The sequence below is a fragment of the Rhynchophorus ferrugineus genome, unplaced genomic scaffold (genome assembly GCF_030347505.1).
Source record: "Rhynchophorus ferrugineus isolate W39M unplaced genomic scaffold, kcgeb_rfMv2 rfM2, whole genome shotgun sequence".
NCBI lineage: Eukaryota > Metazoa > Arthropoda > Insecta > Coleoptera > Curculionidae > Rhynchophorus > Rhynchophorus ferrugineus.
Window position 1 is genome coordinate 39,247,097 of NW_027472581.1, and position 19,928 is coordinate 39,267,024.

Below are 19,928 nucleotides of genomic sequence, written 5' to 3' on the forward strand. Positions count from 1 at the left end.
TCATATTTTGATGATTAGGTATGATTATGCATGATAGGGAGTGGCTTAATTGCATTATTTCATGCAAACAGCAACATGATTTATTGTATACCACCTATAATTCAGATTATAGAAAGTTATTTTTGTCCGAACTTGGCTTACAAAGAAAGCTATGATTTGACCAAATAACAATAGTAAACAAAAAATATTTTTAACAAAATAATTGAACAGACTTCATATATAAGGAACCCAAACAGTTGTATCAATTTAGATTTGTTTTGTTAGTAATTTAATTTGTTGTATATGTCACAAGATTACATTATTATTTTTGTATTGTTTTGGCTCGGTACCAACTTCAAAGTGATCAGTTGGTAGTAGTTAAAATAATATCCTAAATAGATAAATAGCTTTAGGTAGGTATTAAGCTAAATTGTGTGTATATAGTAGAATATAAAATACGTATATTAGATAGGTGATGAGGTTTTTCATTATTTTTATTTATTTATTGCAACGATTATTACGTACATATTTTATTTTAAAATGTTTTTGTTTTGTGTCAAAAATCTAAGATTATCTTTTAATTTTTTGTTAGTTTTTGAAGTCGGCTCAATTCTTTTCTTAAAAATATTTTATATTTCTCTTTAGTGTTAGATATTTACTCAATAAACCACGCAGCTATATTATTTAATATAATATCGGTAGGCCGAGTAAAGGTGCAGTCCGTTAAGAAATGTTCTAATTATCGACATCAAAAAATAATTGTCGACGCTGAGAATCGAACAATAACAGCGTAGAAACATATTCCGATTTTCCGTCACATCAGCTCAGCAGTAACTATATACCCAAATATCTGATTAATTTAGATAAAAAATATGTGAAAACTTTTTACGTTCCTTTGAAATTTGAGCGTTGCCTTAGAGTCCCCCCCCCCCCCTTCTCCACCAATAGATGATGATTTGATTCCAATGTTCCTTGGATGTGCACGCTTTTGAATAAAAAGGGAATTTTGAAAATCGGCTGACAATTGACGGAGAAATCGGTGAACATACATTACAAAAAAAAATATACATACGAACATAAAACATTATTCAAATTCTTGAAAATATATTAACTCGGTCTAAAGTTCGAACGAAAAATATATTTTAACGACATATCATTTTCCATTGACGTTCTCTAAAATGGCGAAACATTTATGTTTCATGAGAACGGGCTAATAGCATTAAATACGGTTCAACCCCAGAATCCAATTTGCTCCCATTTCAGCGAATTAGAGCAAAAAGACCTCAATCTCGTTCCTCCGAATATAATACAATAATACAACTGCGAAAAGGTCATTTATTGTAAAAAGAAACTGTATAAGACGTTAAATAGATATTTCTCCAGTGTCTAAGCTCAGATACCTTTCTAAGAAATATTTGTAACTACGCCAAAAGAGTATGAACTTAAAAAAACCTTTTATGGTTCCTTTATGTCATTTAAAGTTTTAGGTTTAGTGTTTATGACTCGATACTATTATTAAAAAAAAATTAAGAATATATTTTATATTTCCCTTCCATATCTCGAAGTTGTGGCAAACTGGTATTATCAGTTGAAAAAAGCACCTAGAATGCTACCTTATAGTTGATGTGGACAAGAGTTAAATGTAAATATAATAAAACAACCTTAACCTACAAACTATAATGTCTAACTAGCTGTAGTTTAAGTCTTCCCCTAATATATACATTAGTATTATATATTATGTATGTATATATTAACGGAGTATGTATATAATGTCAAAATAAATTATATTTGATAACATTATTTTTGTTTCATTATTCATTTATTTACATTAGAATTCTTTTATTTGGCGAAGCCAAAATAAACTATAAGTCAATGTTTTTGTGGCAATATTGCGACATTGTGATGTCGTAATTTTAATGACAATTTTAATGATTTCAGTGTTATTTGGGTAGAGCTATATTAATAAAATCAGTATCAGTATGTGTTTTTAAATATGGAATTCGATATATTGATATTTTTTAAAATAACTAGTATTATAACGAATATTTCTAGTAAAGGGTATTACATATACGTTAAATATAGAATCTAAGAATGAATTTTACCAAAATAACGGTTACTCTAGCAATTTCTACTCTATTCGTTAATCCGATGTTACCATAAACATTGAATTTTTCGACGAACTGAAAACCCAAAAAGACCAAACGTGTCCCGGGCATTATTCCAAAAGCTTCTTTCCGGCCAAATGGCCTGCACAATATAATTCGCTAAAGTTATTTTCTTTTCCGTAATCATAAAAAATTAACCCATAAATCCTGTTTCAGGGAAATTTATACCGCAACATTAACATCGACATAAAACGTACCCGTATATTTTCCTGTACGTAACAGAACCTATTAGGCCCTTATTATAACTACTTTGCTTAGACTAGTAGTAGAATATAAAACGACAGGAAGCTAAATGTTAGAATACCGTCATTTTCTGCATCCTGTACTCAATAAATACGACCGAGGGAATATTTATGTTAATTTCGTTATAAGATTTTATCCATATCATTATATAGTTTCTATATACCCACATAACCATTATTTAAAGCAAAACTTTAAAAAATTACTCATTCTACCTAAAAAGATCTAAAAGGACAAACATGTCGATTATTTCAACTATTTGAGGAACGTTTAAATTAATAACGCAAAGCTCAATAATGGAAACATTGTGGAAATATAGCAAATTATTTTTCTTTTAGCTAAAAAATAATTATCACTGCTGAAATGGTTATTGACTTTTTTTTAAATATATTTATTCCTTTTCCACGATGGTTTATCCGGATTGAACCTTTTTTTTTTGGCCTGGAACCGGGTAGGGGAATCCTGTTACGGATACCTGGTCGGGAAGACCCGCAAGAATAAGCGAGTTGGACTGGTTAAGTGGAGGCTGCCTCTGGGCTACCCACTAAACCCCACCCTATCAGCTGATCCAATGACCCTAACTGATACTTCTTACTGTTAGTAAGGAGGGTGCCCGTAACCGGTAACACCGTTAAGAGGCACAAGGGTAGTGTCGGCTGTGATAGAATAAGGCTACGAAGAGCTAAATGAGTTATTGGCCTAAAATATCGACCAGCTCGGATTGAACCTACAGTTTAATGAGGGCGCACCGAACCACGGTCCTCGGCTTAAGCCTACCGACTGGCCAGTGACCAACTTAGAGAAAATCCCAGAAGACATCCGATCTTACCCAGACTGGTATAACTAGTATGGTTATTCCTTGTCGGATTTTCCACTACTGGGCAAAGACATTTACAATTACAATGACAAACATAACAGTACATATATGTCCCAGCAGGATTCGAACCCGCGACTATCGCAACGGTAGGAGAAGAGTCCTGTCGCCTTGGCCACTGCACGAACGAAGCCGGCTAGTTGTTTAGTTTGTCATAAAAATATGTACATGTATTAATCGTTCTTTTAATAAAACGTTTATTATTTAAAATTTAAATAACGTTCGTTAATCTGAATACTCCGATAATATAAATTGCACTTCGTTTGAATTAGTTTACATTAACCACCTTCTTTATTAGAAATAACATATAGAATATTAATGATTATATCCTTAATAAATATTATTATTACTATTATTACTATTATTACTATAATATTATTAAATATTATATTATTATTGTTTAGTTAAAAATTTAGGTAATCAAATAACATAATTGTAATCAAATTGCATAACAGAAATAAAGCACTAATTTTATTAAATTAATCTTTAATTACAATTATTTAAGATGTAAGGAAGAAAACTATAATTAAAGCAACTTACTCAATGTTAAAAAATCGAGATATCATGAAAATCAATGTTTATATCCGTTATATTAAACGACAGATAGTTGAAGTATTGTTATTGTACAATAAAATACTCTATTTTATTTTAACACCTTAAATTTAAATCAACTGGCCAGTGGCCAATGTAGAGACCATCCCAGAAAACATCCGGTCTTACTGGCGTGACTGAAATGGATATTCCTTGTCGAAATTAACATTGCCTCAAGACATTTACCACTATGCCCTGCGGGATTCGAACCAATGACTATCACAGCATCGCCCGAGGACCATCTTAGTTAATCCTTAATTAATTCCAAACAATTCCCTATAAATAATTATCATATAATGCATCTGGACACAAAATAACAAATACCATATAAAATTAATGGTGTTTAATGACAATATATTTAACACAAAGTGTAATTATAGAATTTTGACAGTAAAGTAAAACAGAACAGCAGTAATAAACTAATATGTGAATTAAGATTGTACTAAGCGTATGTAAAATGTAATTAATTTAAAAAAATATATATGTGTAAAAATATTTAAAGTACTAATCCAATTAATCTCGGAGTTACATATGGATTTAAAAAAAACAGAAAAATAATAGTACAACCAAATGGAACATATAATTAACGAATAATAAATTGTTACAATTTTTACAACTGGTTTAGTTTAATCGGATTAGACATTTTAAACCTTTTTAATTTAAAATCAAGATTAAAATATTTCTCCATATAATATAACAACATTCTAACAACATTTCAGTATTTTAATTCAATTGGCCTAATTTTACCTCATACATATCTTTAAATATAAATGTATTTAATGCACATGCGCATTCTAAAAAAATAACAAAAACACCGCGGTGGTTTCAAAGAGAATCCCCACCGTTAGTTTTTACGAGTCGAACCCTAGGCGAAACCACCGTTTTACCCTCCAGTAAGCGTCTTTTTCTGCCCGAGAGACATAATAAATTGCCGGCTCTTGGTTTTGACAGTTTGACATAGTCAAAACAATTACATCAACGTCTTACTTTCAATAAGGGAAATAAATTAGACCGATTTCAGTGTAGCCTCATTAATAAAAGGTCGGTGAAAATTTTCACTCATAAATATAGGTGTAATTAGAGAAATGTATGTATTGACGAAAATTTGTTAGGAGTGGAAATTATAATTAAAGCAAGAAAAACGTTATTGATTACAATTGCAAACATATTTTAGAGCGGCTCGTTAAAAATATCCACTACTAACATGTTAAGATGATGTTTGGTTATTAATATCATCTTTAACACTACCAGAGAAAATATATATTATGATTTTAAGTTATCTATATTGCAATATGTAATGTGCTACTAGAATTAAGTCCTTATGGTTTTTAGTTAGCCCTAACCTTCAAAAGATACGTGTATAAATTTGACAGCTCTCTGATCATTAGTTTGGGAATTATAGCATTTTGAGTGAAGCAACTTTTGTTATTGTGAAAAAAGGGGAAAAAAATTTCGCGTGTTGATCAAATATTGCATTTTGAAGGGAAAAATACAGTTCAAGCAATAACTTGGTTTGATGCCGAGTTTCCGGACACTGCCCCAGGAAAGTCAACCATCAAGGATTGGTATGCTAAGTTTAGACGTGGTGAAATGAGCATCGAAGAGGGTGAACGTAGTAGACGCCCAAAAGAGGTTTTTATCGACGAAAACATTAAAAAAATCCACAAAATAATTTTGAATGAGCGTAAATTGAAATTGAATTAAATAGCAGACACTCTAATATTAACTGAACGTGTCCATCATATCATTCACGAATATTTGGGTATGAGAAAGCTCTGTGCAAAGTGCAAATGATCAAGCGTAATAAAGCCGAGTCTTTGCGTCGATATGTGACAATGGATGAAACATGGCTCCATCATTTCACTCCGAAGTCCGAGCCACAGTCATCCGAGTGGACTTTAATGTTTTAAAACTTATTAAGGACTACCTTGAAAAAGGAAAGACCATCAACAGCGACTATTACATAGCGTTATTGGACCATTTGAAGGTCGAAATCGCCGAAAAACGGCCACATTTGAAGAAAAAAAGTGCTGCTTCACCAAAACAATGCACTGTGTCAAAAATCCATGAATTGGGCTTCGAATTGCTTCCTTATCCACCGTATTCTCCAGATCTGTCCCCCAGCGACCATTTCCTGTTCTCAGATCTCAAAAGAATGCTCTTTGGGAAGAAATTTTTGTCGAATGAAGAGGTGATCGCCGAAACTGAAGCAAAGGACAAATCGTACTATAAAAATGGTATCTAAGAGTTGGAAGGTTGCTATAATCAGTGAATCAGCCTTAAAGGAGATTATGTTGAATAAAAAAAAACTTTTTTTATTATTAAATTCTGACAAAAAATGTGTTTTACTATGGTAGCCAGGGAACTTTTCAATTGACCTGTAAAAAGAAAAATTTTATGCTTAATGGAATATTTTAGTTTTATAAGTTATTATAACTTTTTTAAATATAGAAAGTTTGCTTTGTTTCTATTACAGCGTTATAATATTAAATACCATAAATTGGTAGATAAACCAGAATCTTTCCAGTGTCAACTTCGACTTATCAGGTTGTATCAGACACTTAGTACTAAGAAAGATATATCGATATTGACCAACGAACCATTTACATCTGAAACGAGATCTCCCTGAAATACCTGTAGATTAATCTGAAGCGAAATCTACGTTGGACTGGTCATCAATCAGTAGTTACGGAAAGAATTTGTTGGAATGTCTTCGAGAGTCGATTGTTTGACAGTATCTATGACGACCACGGATATTATAAAACCTATTGTTTCCCATCGTGTAGCTGTACGGTATTATGCAAAGATACTGCGCTGTCATAACAAAGCAAAATAAATCAACTTGATATAATTTTACAACAAAATATTTCAAAGAATGAAATTGAAACTATGTTGCAATACTATGCGAATAATTTATAGTGAAATAAATAGTAGAAGAATTAAATTAGATTCAACAAAATTAAAGGTAACTGCTAAAAATTATTTTGACTTCAGTAGATCAACGCTATAAAGGCATTATTAAATCAGTAACACCACTACCCGGAAATAATATCAGACGGAAGTTCATTATAACTTGCAAAAATACGTACAATATACTTTAATTAAAAACGGGTTCCGGTTTATTCTAACATCCTGTTTGCGATATATTTTCCATTTAACTAAAGGCATAGTTATAATGCAGGCATTTTCAGATGTTTTTTTAATTCGCTTCATGGGCTACTCCATCGCAAAACTACGCCTGACATAAAAACTATAATTGTAAAATAACGCCATTAAAATATAATATAGTAAAAATTAATTTCTACTACAAAGTAATAGTCGTAAATAAAACTAGATAGACTTGGAAAGTAAAACAAAAACTTTTAATTTATTTGAAAGCTAAATAATTTTTTGAAGAAACCGTATTTATTTTAAAGGAAAGAAGTGGTGACAAATCACTGACGAATCAATCGACACACTGACGAATCAATCCTACTCTAACATAAGCGAAACCCTTATGAAGTAAACATATCACTCGTTACACCTCGCAAATAGAAAAATCGTCTTAAGTGGGTCTTAATATTTTAACAATTTAAATCTCACAATATGTACTAAAAAGTACGATATATCGTTCAGAAAATTCACATAGCAGACGATGAAAAATCTTTGAAATAGATAAACTTATAAATAATAAAACTATATATATTAAAATAAAAATATATGTGCGAAAATTTTGTTCAAAGAAGTCAAATGCAGATGTTTCAGCACTGAACATTACTACATATATTATTCGACGAATTCTTTTGAAGCAAATGAATTTATACCTTCAACTTCACCAAAAAGACCAAGAGCTAATTGTGATTAAATTGATATGTGAATTTTATCACTTATTATACTGCTATTTATTATAAAATATTTTAATTATTTATTGAATGATGCTATATAATATTTAGTTTAATTAATTAAATTTAATTCTCAAAAGTATTACAACAAAATAAACACTAAATTTATTAACACCCTAATAGTTTGTTTTGATGAATCATAAAATTCAAATGAATTTCAAAAGGCTATTTGACATATATTTTCATAATTGATATACAAATATTTCATTAATATATATTTTTTTAAAATATAATTTAAAGTCTCCTTTTACCAACTGTAAATGGGAATAGTCCTCGGCATTAAGCCCTTAACCCATTAACTGGCTGAGTGGCCAACTTAGAAATTATCCTAGAAGACATCCGTTCTTACCCAGCCTGGTTACCGGCATGACTGGGATCATTATCCTTGTCGGATTTTACACTCTTGCCTAGGACAATCACAAATATTAAAGAATTACAAACATAAATTTACGGCCATGCCCCAGCAGGATTCGAACCTGCGACTACAGCAACAGTAGTTGAACCTTTACCACTTACACTTCATTAATATGGAATAAAGGGGTATAATTTACATATGTTATTTTAATGTCTTTAAAAAATTAAAATTTCAGTATATTCCCATTTAAAATTAAATTATTGGGTTAATGCCAATTATTATATTTTAAATATAACAACTGTCAGATTAACTATTATATCCTGTATAAGCTATTAGTAGGAATAAAAACGATATAAGTATGCCAAATCGCCGGTAAAACATCGGTGGGCTTTATCGCCCTGTATAACCAATTTCAGCGAAATCGAAAAATGGATTGAAGATTTCAGATAGCTCTAAAATTGTTAAATTGTTTCATAGTGGAATACATTTCTCATTATAAAAATTGCAGAAAATTTTGAAAATTTTTTTAAAAAATAAAGAAAATAAAATTAATTTTCTGACTGTAAACATTACAACATTTACTTATGTTACTTATATTTGAAAGTTAATTAACAAATCTAATATATTTAATATACTAATGTGATGAAATAAAACGTTAATGGGTTGTTGGTTGTTCTAAATTTATATAAAATGCATTTATACCAAGATATAATAGAAAAAAATCTAGCCTACCAAAACGGTGCTGAATATGTTTTCTACAATATCAGACCTATACATTAGTTTCAAAGGATTTTTTCTTTCTACAAGAACATGTAGTAATCACAAGAGCCAAAGTTTGGAGAATACGACGGCCGGAGTAGCACTTCCCATTTTAATGCTTCCAAATATATTTATACCGGTTTTGCAATACGTGGTCGAGCGTTTTCATGTTGAAGAATAACACAGTTGGATCAGTGGTCGGCTCAAGGGCATTATAGCTGTAGTCAATAGCTACGTGTACGTTTTATCGTGTAATGCCGTCACTCACCTTCAATTTTCGGTCCAGAAAGCTCTTTGTCTTCGGTCTCAAAATGACCACTCTAACTATTTTTTGTTCACAACATGAAGTTAGTTACAAATGTACCCAATGCAACAAATTTAACAGGTCAATTGAAAAGTCTTCGGCCTGACACATAGATGGCGCTACTAGAATTAAATTCATATATTTTTTAGTTAGCCCTAACCCTTGACAGCTGTCGGATAATTAGTTTGTGTGAATTATAGCATTTTGAGTGAAGCAACTTTTGTTATTGTGAAAAAAAAAATAAAAAGGGATTTCGCGTGTTGATACGTAACAATACAGTTGAAGCAAAAACTTAGCTTGATGCCGAGTTTCCGGATACGGTCTCAGGAAAATCAACCATCAAGGATTGGTATGCTAAGTTTAAATGTGGTGAAATGAGCACCGAAGAGGGTGAACGTAGTGGACGTCCAAAAGTGGTTGTTACCGACGAAAGCATTAAAAAAATTTACAATAAGATTTTGAATGATCGTAAATTGAAACTGAATGAAATAACTGACACTCTAAAGATAACAACTGAACGTCTACGTCATATTATTCAAGAATATTTGGGTATGGGAAAGCTTTGTGCAAAATGGGTGCCGCGCGAGCTCACTTTTGACCAAAAACGACGAGTTAATAATTCGGAGCAGTGTTTGAAGATGATCAAGCGTAATAAATCGGAGTTTTTGCGTCGATATGTGACAATGGATGAAACATAGCTCCATCATTTTACTCCGAAATCCAATCGACAATCTGAGTGGACTGCACACGATGAACCCGCTTCAAAGCGTGGGAAAACGCAACAGTCGGCTGGCAAGGTTATGGCGTCTGTATTTTGGGATGCGCATGGAATAAGTTTCATTGACTACCTTGAAAAGGAAGCACCATCAACAGCGACTATTACATAGCGTTATTGGGCCGTTTGAATGACGAAATCGCCGCAAAACGGCCGCATTTGATGAAAAAGAAAATGCTGCTTCACCAAGACAATGCACCGTGTCACAAGTCAGTGAAAACGATGGCAAAAATCCATGAATTGGGCTTCGAATTGCTTCCTCATCCACCGTATTCTCCTGATCTGGCCACCAGTGACTATTCCCTGTTCTCAAAAGAATGATTGCCGGGAAGAAATTTTCTTCGAATGAAGAGGTGATCGACGAAACTAAGGCCTATTTTGAAGCAAAGAACAAATCGTACTACAAAAATGGTATCGAAAAGTTCGAAGGTGACTATAATCAGTATATCACCGTTGAGGGGAGTTATGGTGAATAAAAAAAATAATTTTTCTAAAAAAATTTGTTTTACTATGGTAGGCAGGGGACTTTTCATTTGACCTGTTAATTACACCCATGTAAATCCTTTCAAAATTATGTATAGGCCATATCTTTAAAAGTAAACAAATTTCAGTCGAATTTTTGGCGAAAATATAAAGAAGAAATATTGTGATGAAAACACCAAGAATTGGTTGTCAAAAATTCCAAATAATATACTTGTTCACAGCTTGGCCGTCCAAAAAATCATAAATTATATTTTATAATATAATTACAATTTTGATTGAAATAGGCTTTGCAAATACTTCTAAAATTGTAACTTTCAAATATCGTTCTATACATGCACATATAATTAACAAACCATATTTAACCAATTTACTTTTTATACTGCCCATAGAAATCTTAATGTGAATCAAATCGAAAACTGCTTCTTCCAAATTACCTGCCCGTTAAAAAGAAACATTAAGAGATAATATCCCAGTAAAAAAAGGTTACCGCTCATATCAAATTAAGTCCGACGGTCATTAAACAGTAGGAAAATTACTTAGAAACTAAATTACATAAGGCCGGCTAGATTTAATGACACATATTCGAATTTAGTATTCAGCCCCGTCCGGTAAGAGACGATCGCCGATGAGTTTCGTAGACAAAAAAATGTCTTCGAAATTAAAATCGAAAAGGCACATAAAAAATCTGAATACATTACCATAACATTATCATGTTGATTAGGTTATTAAGGCAAATAAACCAATATCAATGGCTGCTTTTGATACAGTGTTTGAGCCGTTCACTTAATAAAGTTAAATAAGGGAGAGTAAACTGGAACTAACGAGCATGTTGACATAGAAACTACTTAATGGGCATAATTAGATAAATACGGTCTCATTTTGTGACGGCCGCCGCTTCTGGGCGATTGTTTCCAATTAGTAAATTGGTTCAACTTTGATACGTCTGTGATTGAATGTCACGAATGGGATTTAATGTGGTCTTTAGACCGTAATTGTTCGCGACGACAATTTGAAGGAACACTGGTTTCGATGAAATAAAAATTAAAATACGTTGTCAGGTTTTGTTACATCGAATATTCAATTAGAATGTTAGGGAAGTAGATTAAAATATATCGGATGTCGATCAGTGTATTTGTTATCCTGTTTTACAATAAAATGACAGTCTGTGAGGTATGATTTCAGTAGTTAAAAATACGTATGGGACAAAAGCTTTTTCAATTTAACCTGCAGTTCAGTGTGCCACATCTTGTCAAAAGCTTGAGATATATCGAGAAATGCAGCGGAGCGATATTTTTGACCATTTAAGTACTGGGAGCAATGCTTTATCTACTTTACACTTGTGATATACCACAAATTGAAAATATCACGATGGCTACATTTGCTGATGATACTGCGATTATAGCTGTCGGAGACAACAGTGAAGAAGCCTCACGAAAATTACAACAGGCAAGTGACAATATAAATCATTGACCACAAGCTTGGAAAACAAGAATTAATGAAAGTACATCTGTACATGTGCAGTTCACCTATAAATAGACCGTAAAAGCACCAATAACATTAAATAACACTATCATTCCATATAGCAACAACGCTAAATATCTCGGAATGAATCTCGATGCAAAACTTCGCTGGAAGGAACATATAAAGAAGAAAAGAAAACAACTGAAATTGAAATATAGGAAAATGTACTGGCTAATTGGAAGAAGATCACAATTATGAGTACATAATAAATTGCTATTATATAAAAAAATATTGAAACCTATATGGACATACGCAGTTTAATTATGGGGATGTTCTGCAAAGAGTAACATTAATAAAATACAAATTTTTCAGAAGAAACTCCTGAGAGGTATAGTGGGTGCACCCAAATACTATAGGATTGATTACCTACATCGAGACCTTCAGATACACACAGTCAGTCAATAAATCAAGAGAATTGCAAGGGGGCATGAGGAAAGACTCCAATCTCATACTAATATTGAAATATTGCAACTTTTGGATACCACTAGAAGAGGACACAGACTCAAAAGAATCAAGCCATCTGATCTCGTGTAGTGTTGTGTAGTGAGGTGCATATATTAAAAAATTTAGCACTGACATGTATAAACATTATTTTACCAGAGACTGAGTTAGGGCCAATGGGTCCTTCTAGATTAATAGGTATGCCTAGATTTAAGTTAGCATAAAGACAAATTGTAGGTTAGACGGAAACGACTAGTAACAATGTATTAATTTAATTAAAAAAAAATTAAGTTTTTGTTAATTTGGTTGCCTAATCGGAGTATTTGTTCTGTTGTTACGCGTGTATTACGGAAGCCAAATTGATGTTCTGGAATAATATTTCTCTCTTCTGTGATTATTTTCAATCTCTTAATGAATAGTTCTTCAAAAACAGGTATTTGAAGATCACAGGTAACAGATTTATAAGACGATAAGAGAAGTTCTTCAAAAGATACATCGTTCAAATTAAAACAAAAACCTTTAAAACTAATTTATAGCCCTAATAACATTTCTCATTAGTTCCGAAGATTTTGAATTACGAAACATTCAACATATAAACATTTCAATTTTATAATAACTCAAAGGAAATAGAACTGAACTTATAATGAGTATACTTCATTGATAAAGATGAGTTTCAACATATTAAAAATGAATAACCATACATAGAAAAAAAAACTTAAATGAAAAAGCTTGGATATAAGGATTTCAAGCAATAGTAAACCAAAATTGATGTGGCATATTGAAAACTAGAACTGAAGCATTGAGTGTTGCTTAAGCAGGCTTCCTCAAGTTTAAAGGCAGTCAATATAACAAGTATTTGATTGGGTAACGTAGAAAATGAAGCGAAGAGATCATGATGAGCTTTTTTTGTACATGAAAAGTTGATTCAACGTCAAAGCAATGCTAAAGTTGTCGTCATTATTCATGATTCAAGGAATATATTCTGTATTGTATATATATATATATATATATACAATTGATATAATGACAAATTTTCTAAAACTTCATAAAAACTAAAAATTCTATAATAATAATAATTTTCATGGAAAAAAATTCCTTAATTATAACTATGAATATTAGTCGCGAAAATATCAAAATAGTTCTTAAGTTCTTAAGTTTAATAGTTCAAATAAATATGATATTAAAGAAATATGTTTGAGTTGTTTAGCAAAAAAAATTAAGACCGATATTTCCTTGGCCATAATAATTTCGGTGGTAATAATAATTTTTTAAATAACGATATAGTTATAGTTATATTATAGATATATTTTCCAGTTATATTTTATTAAATAAATTATCAATCTCGACCTAAATATGAAAATACGACTGAACACTGAAATGGATTGCGCTAATCCACTTGCTATATTCACCGAGCTTCCAGATATCCCGATATTAAAAATGTTTATTTAGGAAACACGAACTTGTTAAATATCGCTTAAAAACATCAAAAGATGAGTTATGCTTTGACTTGTTACCATAACTAGACAAGCAAGAGAGGCAAAAGACAGGATTATTATTATACATTTTTTTATCAACTATAGTAGCCCTTTTCCTATTAGTCGAGGCATCTTAGGAACTCTTTAACTTTAATATCGTCCAATATCATTATAACGGGAAAAAGTCGCACGTAACTAGGTTGGCCAAATACGAAGGGTAAGCAATGACATATAATCATGACTGGCCGAATAGCGACACTGTGTGTGCAAGAGAGTTGTTGCAAGGTGATGTTGCGAGAGGGAGAGGGAAACATATGTCTCGCGAAGCCTTCTATTAACCTCATCTAGCGGAAGAACTCCCTACTAGGTCTGAAAATAGGCAGACGCTCTCTGTTCGTCTTTTTTTTGGTGCTCTCATTGTATATTCAAAATTAAAAATATAACGGCTTGATTGGCACAGTGGTAAAGGCAACAGAACGGTCCTTCTACTGTTGCGATAGTCGCAGGTTCGAATCCTGCTGGGGCATGGTCATAAATTTAATGTTTGTGTTTGTTTAATATTTGTGATTATCCTAGGCAAAAGTGCAAAATTCGACGAGGAAGATGATCCCAGTCACGCCAGTAACCAGGCTGGGTAGGACCGGATGTCTTCTGGGATGATTTCAGTCAGAACTTGGTCAATGTTTAGTGCCGAGGACCGCCGTTCGGGGCCAACGTTAAACAGTAGGTCCCCAGTGCAGATAAACCCTCGTTGGTAAAAAGGAAACTTTATAATATATATATATATATATATATATATATATATATATATATATATATATATATATATATATATATATATATATATATATTATATATATATATAAATTATATAGAACTAATAGATATCATTCTCACTTAAAACACGGTATTTACAACATAAAAACATCAAAATTAAAATTTTATCAAACATTCATTATATATCGCTATCTCCAATAACATAAAAGTATGAAAATTTAGTATTTGAAACAGAAAAAAATTTAATCGGTATATGTATGTTACATCATGCAATTGTGCACTTGAGTATTTATCAATTTATCATTGCAATAATTCATTTACAGAATTTTATATGAAATTGGACACCACAAAAGAAAACAAAGAACATAATGAAAAATTGAGTTATTAAACAATGATTCTGTAATAAACAATTTACAATTTTCAACAATTCTAACATATGGGATTGAATGAAATATTTGTCTGTTTTGTTACAGTCGCTCGTAATAAAAGAAATCAGAGATCAGTTCAGTAATAAAATATTGACCAAAAATACTAGTTTAAAATACATTCACAAACAACTAAAAATAACTTCGTTATCGCCCGCGCATACTTGATTAAATTCCCACTCGGTCGTCCCATCTGTCATAAATACTTCGCGACAACACCGCTCGTATTGTAAACATAAACGAAACAAAGTAAGACGAAGGTGAACGGACATTAGTGGTACAAATATTTTGTAATATAATTTTATCTGCGATACCTCTAATTTATGCGGTTTCGCGGATAAAATAAAGAAACCACTGCTTTAATCATTAGCGGGCGAATAAAAAGCATAACGGGAAGCGTCCTAGCATACCATTCGGTGTTTTCGTACTTGTTGAAGTGGTAGTATCGGGAAAGTTCGAGTGAGTTCGGTAGGTTAATTTCGTAAAGAATTATTTCAGGTAAAAATAGTGTTTAAAACAAGAAACTGTAGTTTCGGATATGTTTATTATCGAAGATTGATAACAATAATCCACATTATAGATAACAAGTTGTATGAATCGTATATAACGTTACCTTGAACCTGAAACTTGAAAGGTTTAATTTTTAACTTGTATTCATATTTATTTATTCAATAATACTACAAACCTTAACGTAAATTACTGTTAATAACAGGTCAATTGAAAAGTCCCCGGCCTACCACAGTAAAACACAATTTTTTGGCAAATTGTTTTTTTATTCAACATAATTCCCTTCAAGGGTGATACACTGATTATAGCGACCCTCCACCTTTTCGATACCATTTTTGTAGTATGATTTGGGCATGTGGTATGAAATGGGCCCCAGTTTCGGCGACCACTTCTTCTCAGAGAATAGGAACTAATCGCTGCGGGCCAGATCTGAAGAATATGGTGGATGAAGAAGCAATTCGAAACTCACTTCATGGATTTTTGTCATCGTTTTCACTGATTTGTGACACGGTGCATTATCTTGGTGAAGCAGCACTTTCTTTTTCTTCAAATACGGCCGTTTTTGTGCGATTTCGTCGTTCAAACGGTCCAATAAAGCTATGTAACAGTCGCTGTTCATGGTCCTTCCTTTTTTAAGGAAATCAATGAAAAAAATCAGTACTTTTAATTTGGTGGAACTAAATCCAACAATTGGGATATGACAGCATTATTAATGAATTCAAAAAATGGTTGACGAACTTCGGTAGTTAATATCTTTAGATTAAACAACAAAAGTAATGGATATCGAAAATACTGAACTTTCCATGATTGGCATCTGTATATACTGAATATCTCAATAATATTAAATGGAAAACTGTTATTTCATATAGAGACGTATTTAAACCATCGAATTTAAAAGTGAGGTTATATTAATTAACCATTTACACTTAAATTGTGCATTTTCATCAATATATCACTGAACAAGAAAATTGCTTAATAATATTATTTAACTTCCTTATTGACTAAAACTATCAAAAATTTATAAATATAGAAAATGAAACCGCAACAGAATAAACAAAATTATAGGGAATAATTTAATTGTTCAATCTACGACACTGGTAAAATAATCGTAAGAAAAACAAATAAAATATCATTATAGATCTCTATGTAATGCAAAAATATATAAAGGAGATAAATATGAGACTGTATCGTAATGTTATGTTATTGTTATCAAGACATACAAACATCATATCACAGAAATACAAAAATACATTAGTAATTATGAAATATCTTACCTTATTACATATATGTTATAAAATCAGCATGAATAACGAGTTAGGATATTTTAGAAGTAAATATAATTTAAAAACACAACAAACTATATATTGATAATTTTAATTTTGTTTGAATTATTCCTTTCAACTGCCAATTATTACGAAAAAATCATGTAAAGTTAACTTATTTGCTTATCTGTTTTGTTATTTTAAAATTGTTTAAATTAATCATAATTAGTAATTTTTCAAGTCCTGTATATTTTATTAATTAGCATAATAAAAGAATGTAAAAACTGCAAATGATTTCATTAATTTAGAAATGTAATAATATTTTACTCGCTTGGATAGTCGACTTTAATTTTTAGATAGAACAATCTGCTAGCATTAGAATAAAGTTTCAATGGTTTGAATGTAATTTTCGTTACACAATAGATGCCGAACAATAAGCTTTATATCGGAGAATAATCCGTAAAATAAAATTAGTTTTTTTCCACATACCGAAAATTTCTTTTGATCATTTAAATAAATTAAATTTGATATTGAAAGTGAATAATTTTTAGAATCAAATGGCATCCATAATATTTCAATAATATTAAAACGTACCTTTATAGATAAACGATGATTGTGTCAAATGATGAAGAACCTGTAGCTAATCAGATAACAAGCCGTAAATATCATCAAGTCGAAGGAATTGAATTGGAAGAGGATGAATTTGGTACTTTCAAAGATCGAAAAACTGGTACATTATGTTAGTAAGTTGTTGGATATAAAATAGTTTAATGCTATTTTTACGTAGGAAAACTTGAATCGGTATCTAGGTTCACTTGGCGTAACTCACAAGGAGTTTCTGTCCAAGTGATCAGTTATGGAGCTACAATAACCTCAATAAAATTACCAGACAAAAATGGTACCATTGATGATATTGTTATGGGATTTGATGACATTAATGGTATATCCAGATATTTACTATTCCAATCATATAATTCATATATATTATAGGATATCAAAACCCCTTAAATCCATATTTTGGAGCAACTGTAGGTCGGGTTGCCAATCGCATAGGAAACGCTCAAATCTCAATTGATAACGAAATTTACAAAGTCACTGCCAATTTAGGAAAACACACTCTTCATGGTGGACTTGTTGGTTTCGATAAGGTCAGTAAAATACCTTAGGTTACATATAATTAACATACATCGCTTTGCTTAATATTTAGGTTAACTGGAACTATCATGTTGATGGCACTAAAGTCACACTTAGTTATTTGTCGAAAGATCTCGAAGAAGGTTTTCCAGGAGATGTTATAACAAGTGTCACGTATCAACTAACGAATGATAACAGATTCTTATTTGATTTCAAATCAACATCAACAAAACCGACTTTTGTCAACTTAACTAATCACTCGTAAGCATAATTGGAGCATCTTTTTGATATAATAACAACACTTTGTTTCACTTCTCCAGTTACTTTAATTTAGCCGGACATGATGCTGGAGCTAAAGAAGTGTATAATCACGAAATTTCAATAAATGCCGACTATACTACCGAAGTTGATGAAAACTCGATTCCTTCTGGTAGGATTTGTACGATATTAGTGAAGATATCTAAAAAATGTAATAAATTTATATGTTTCAGGAAAGTTATTGCCTGTTGCCGGTACCGTTTTTGATCTAAGAATTCCAAAAATCCTTGGACAAGTCATTAATAATATACCGGGTTATCTGGGATACGATCACAATTTCTGTGTCAATAAAGGCTCTAGCCAAGACAGTACTTTTGTATCCAGAGCTGTACATCCCCCAACAGGTCTGTTTTGAAATCCAAGTTAAATAATTATGTGACAAATGAAAATTATTAAAACAGGAAGGGTCCTTGAGATATACAGCAATCAACCAGGAGTACAGTTTTATACATCAAACCATATTCCGCCAGATCCCAAAGGTAACATAAGAGATTCATACAAAGTGGATCGATTGATAGGAAAAGGTGGTGCGTACTATTATAAGCACGGGTCATTTTGTTTTGAAACACAGAATTATCCAGATGCTGTTAATCACGTAAGTTAACTAATAGGAATCCATTATATGCTTATGTAAGTATGTATGTATGTAAATACATTTAAACATTTTCAGAAAAATTTTCCACCTGCTGAGTTGTATCCAGGGAAATTATATCACCACACTGTGGAATATAGATTCTTTATTAATAAATCATAATTGTTTCAAATAATAAATTTACGTTGGTATCATAAATTATTTCGTACCAATAAATTTATTTAGTAACAAAATATTTGTTTTAATATACCTATATATAATCATTATAGACATAGTAAATTTACGCTACATATTACTCGCCTGCATGTTTTCTGATAATTTTTTTCACTTTAAAAGGAATTTATTGAGATACCTTAGTAGAATATATATTAATCGCAATATTTTCCATCATTTCCAACCATTTTGCCCACATTTAACATGATACCGCCTCAAAAAATCATCCATTTTCGCACTTCCTCAGCATTTCAAAATCGTTTGCTAGCCAAGCTAGGGATTTCAATAAGTGAATTATGCAAGAGGATCTACTAGCACTCACTGCAGCTGCTCTTTTTTTAAAAAACACATTCAATTTGTTTAAATAACATCGATAAACATCTATAGCAACTGTTTCATTTAATTTCAGCAGCTCGAAATACACATCTTGCTCATCCCACCATATCTACAGCAAGGCTTCCGCTTCTATGTCAACGTGGATGGCTTTCTCGGACTAACCCATGACTTTCTAGGGTTAGAATTATCGTAGTAGATCGACTATTCATCGTCAACTGTGATAATGAATTCGTGTGGTGCCATTTTTACTCACTTAGGATCTTCCTCATCACATATCAAAATCTGGAAACAGCTGACTCATCAGCTACTAAGCTGCCTAAAAGTATTTTGATAATTTATTAACCCTGCAAGAATTGCCTTATGACAACAGTATTATCATGAATTCAAAAAACGCTGAAGTTTCCATGATTGGCGTCTGTCTAAATAACTCAATAATATTAAATGGAAAATATTATTTTATATACAGACGAGTTAAAACCATCGAATATAAAAGTTAGGTTAGGTTAGGTTAATTAACAGCT

At 31.5% G+C, this 19,928-nt stretch overlaps 2 protein-coding genes across 4 annotated transcripts in view; one reads left to right on the forward strand and one right to left on the reverse strand.

Annotated features, from left to right (window-relative positions):
* The window catches only part of fng (fringe), a 271,035-nt gene that overhangs the window by 129,557 nt on the left and 121,550 nt on the right, over positions 1 to 19,928 (reverse strand). The gene's annotated exons all lie outside the window — the stretch shown is intronic.
* On the forward strand, positions 15,277 to 19,091 carry LOC143192062 (galactose mutarotase). 2 transcript variants are annotated; one of them, XM_076397531.1, is made up of 9 exons: positions 15,277 to 15,543; positions 17,417 to 17,544; positions 17,602 to 17,754; positions 17,805 to 17,962; positions 18,022 to 18,209; positions 18,269 to 18,378; positions 18,440 to 18,610; positions 18,668 to 18,861; positions 18,937 to 19,091. In XM_076397531.1, the coding sequence occupies exons 2-9, from the start codon at positions 17,424 to 17,426 to the stop codon at positions 19,018 to 19,020; spliced, it is 1,179 nt and encodes a 392-aa protein (XP_076253646.1). In that variant the 5' UTR covers positions 15,277 to 15,543; positions 17,417 to 17,423; the 3' UTR covers positions 19,021 to 19,091. The 2 variants fall into 2 exon arrangements, with proteins under 2 accessions (XP_076253646.1, XP_076253647.1); XM_076397532.1 differs by having other exon boundaries at positions 15,373 to 15,513.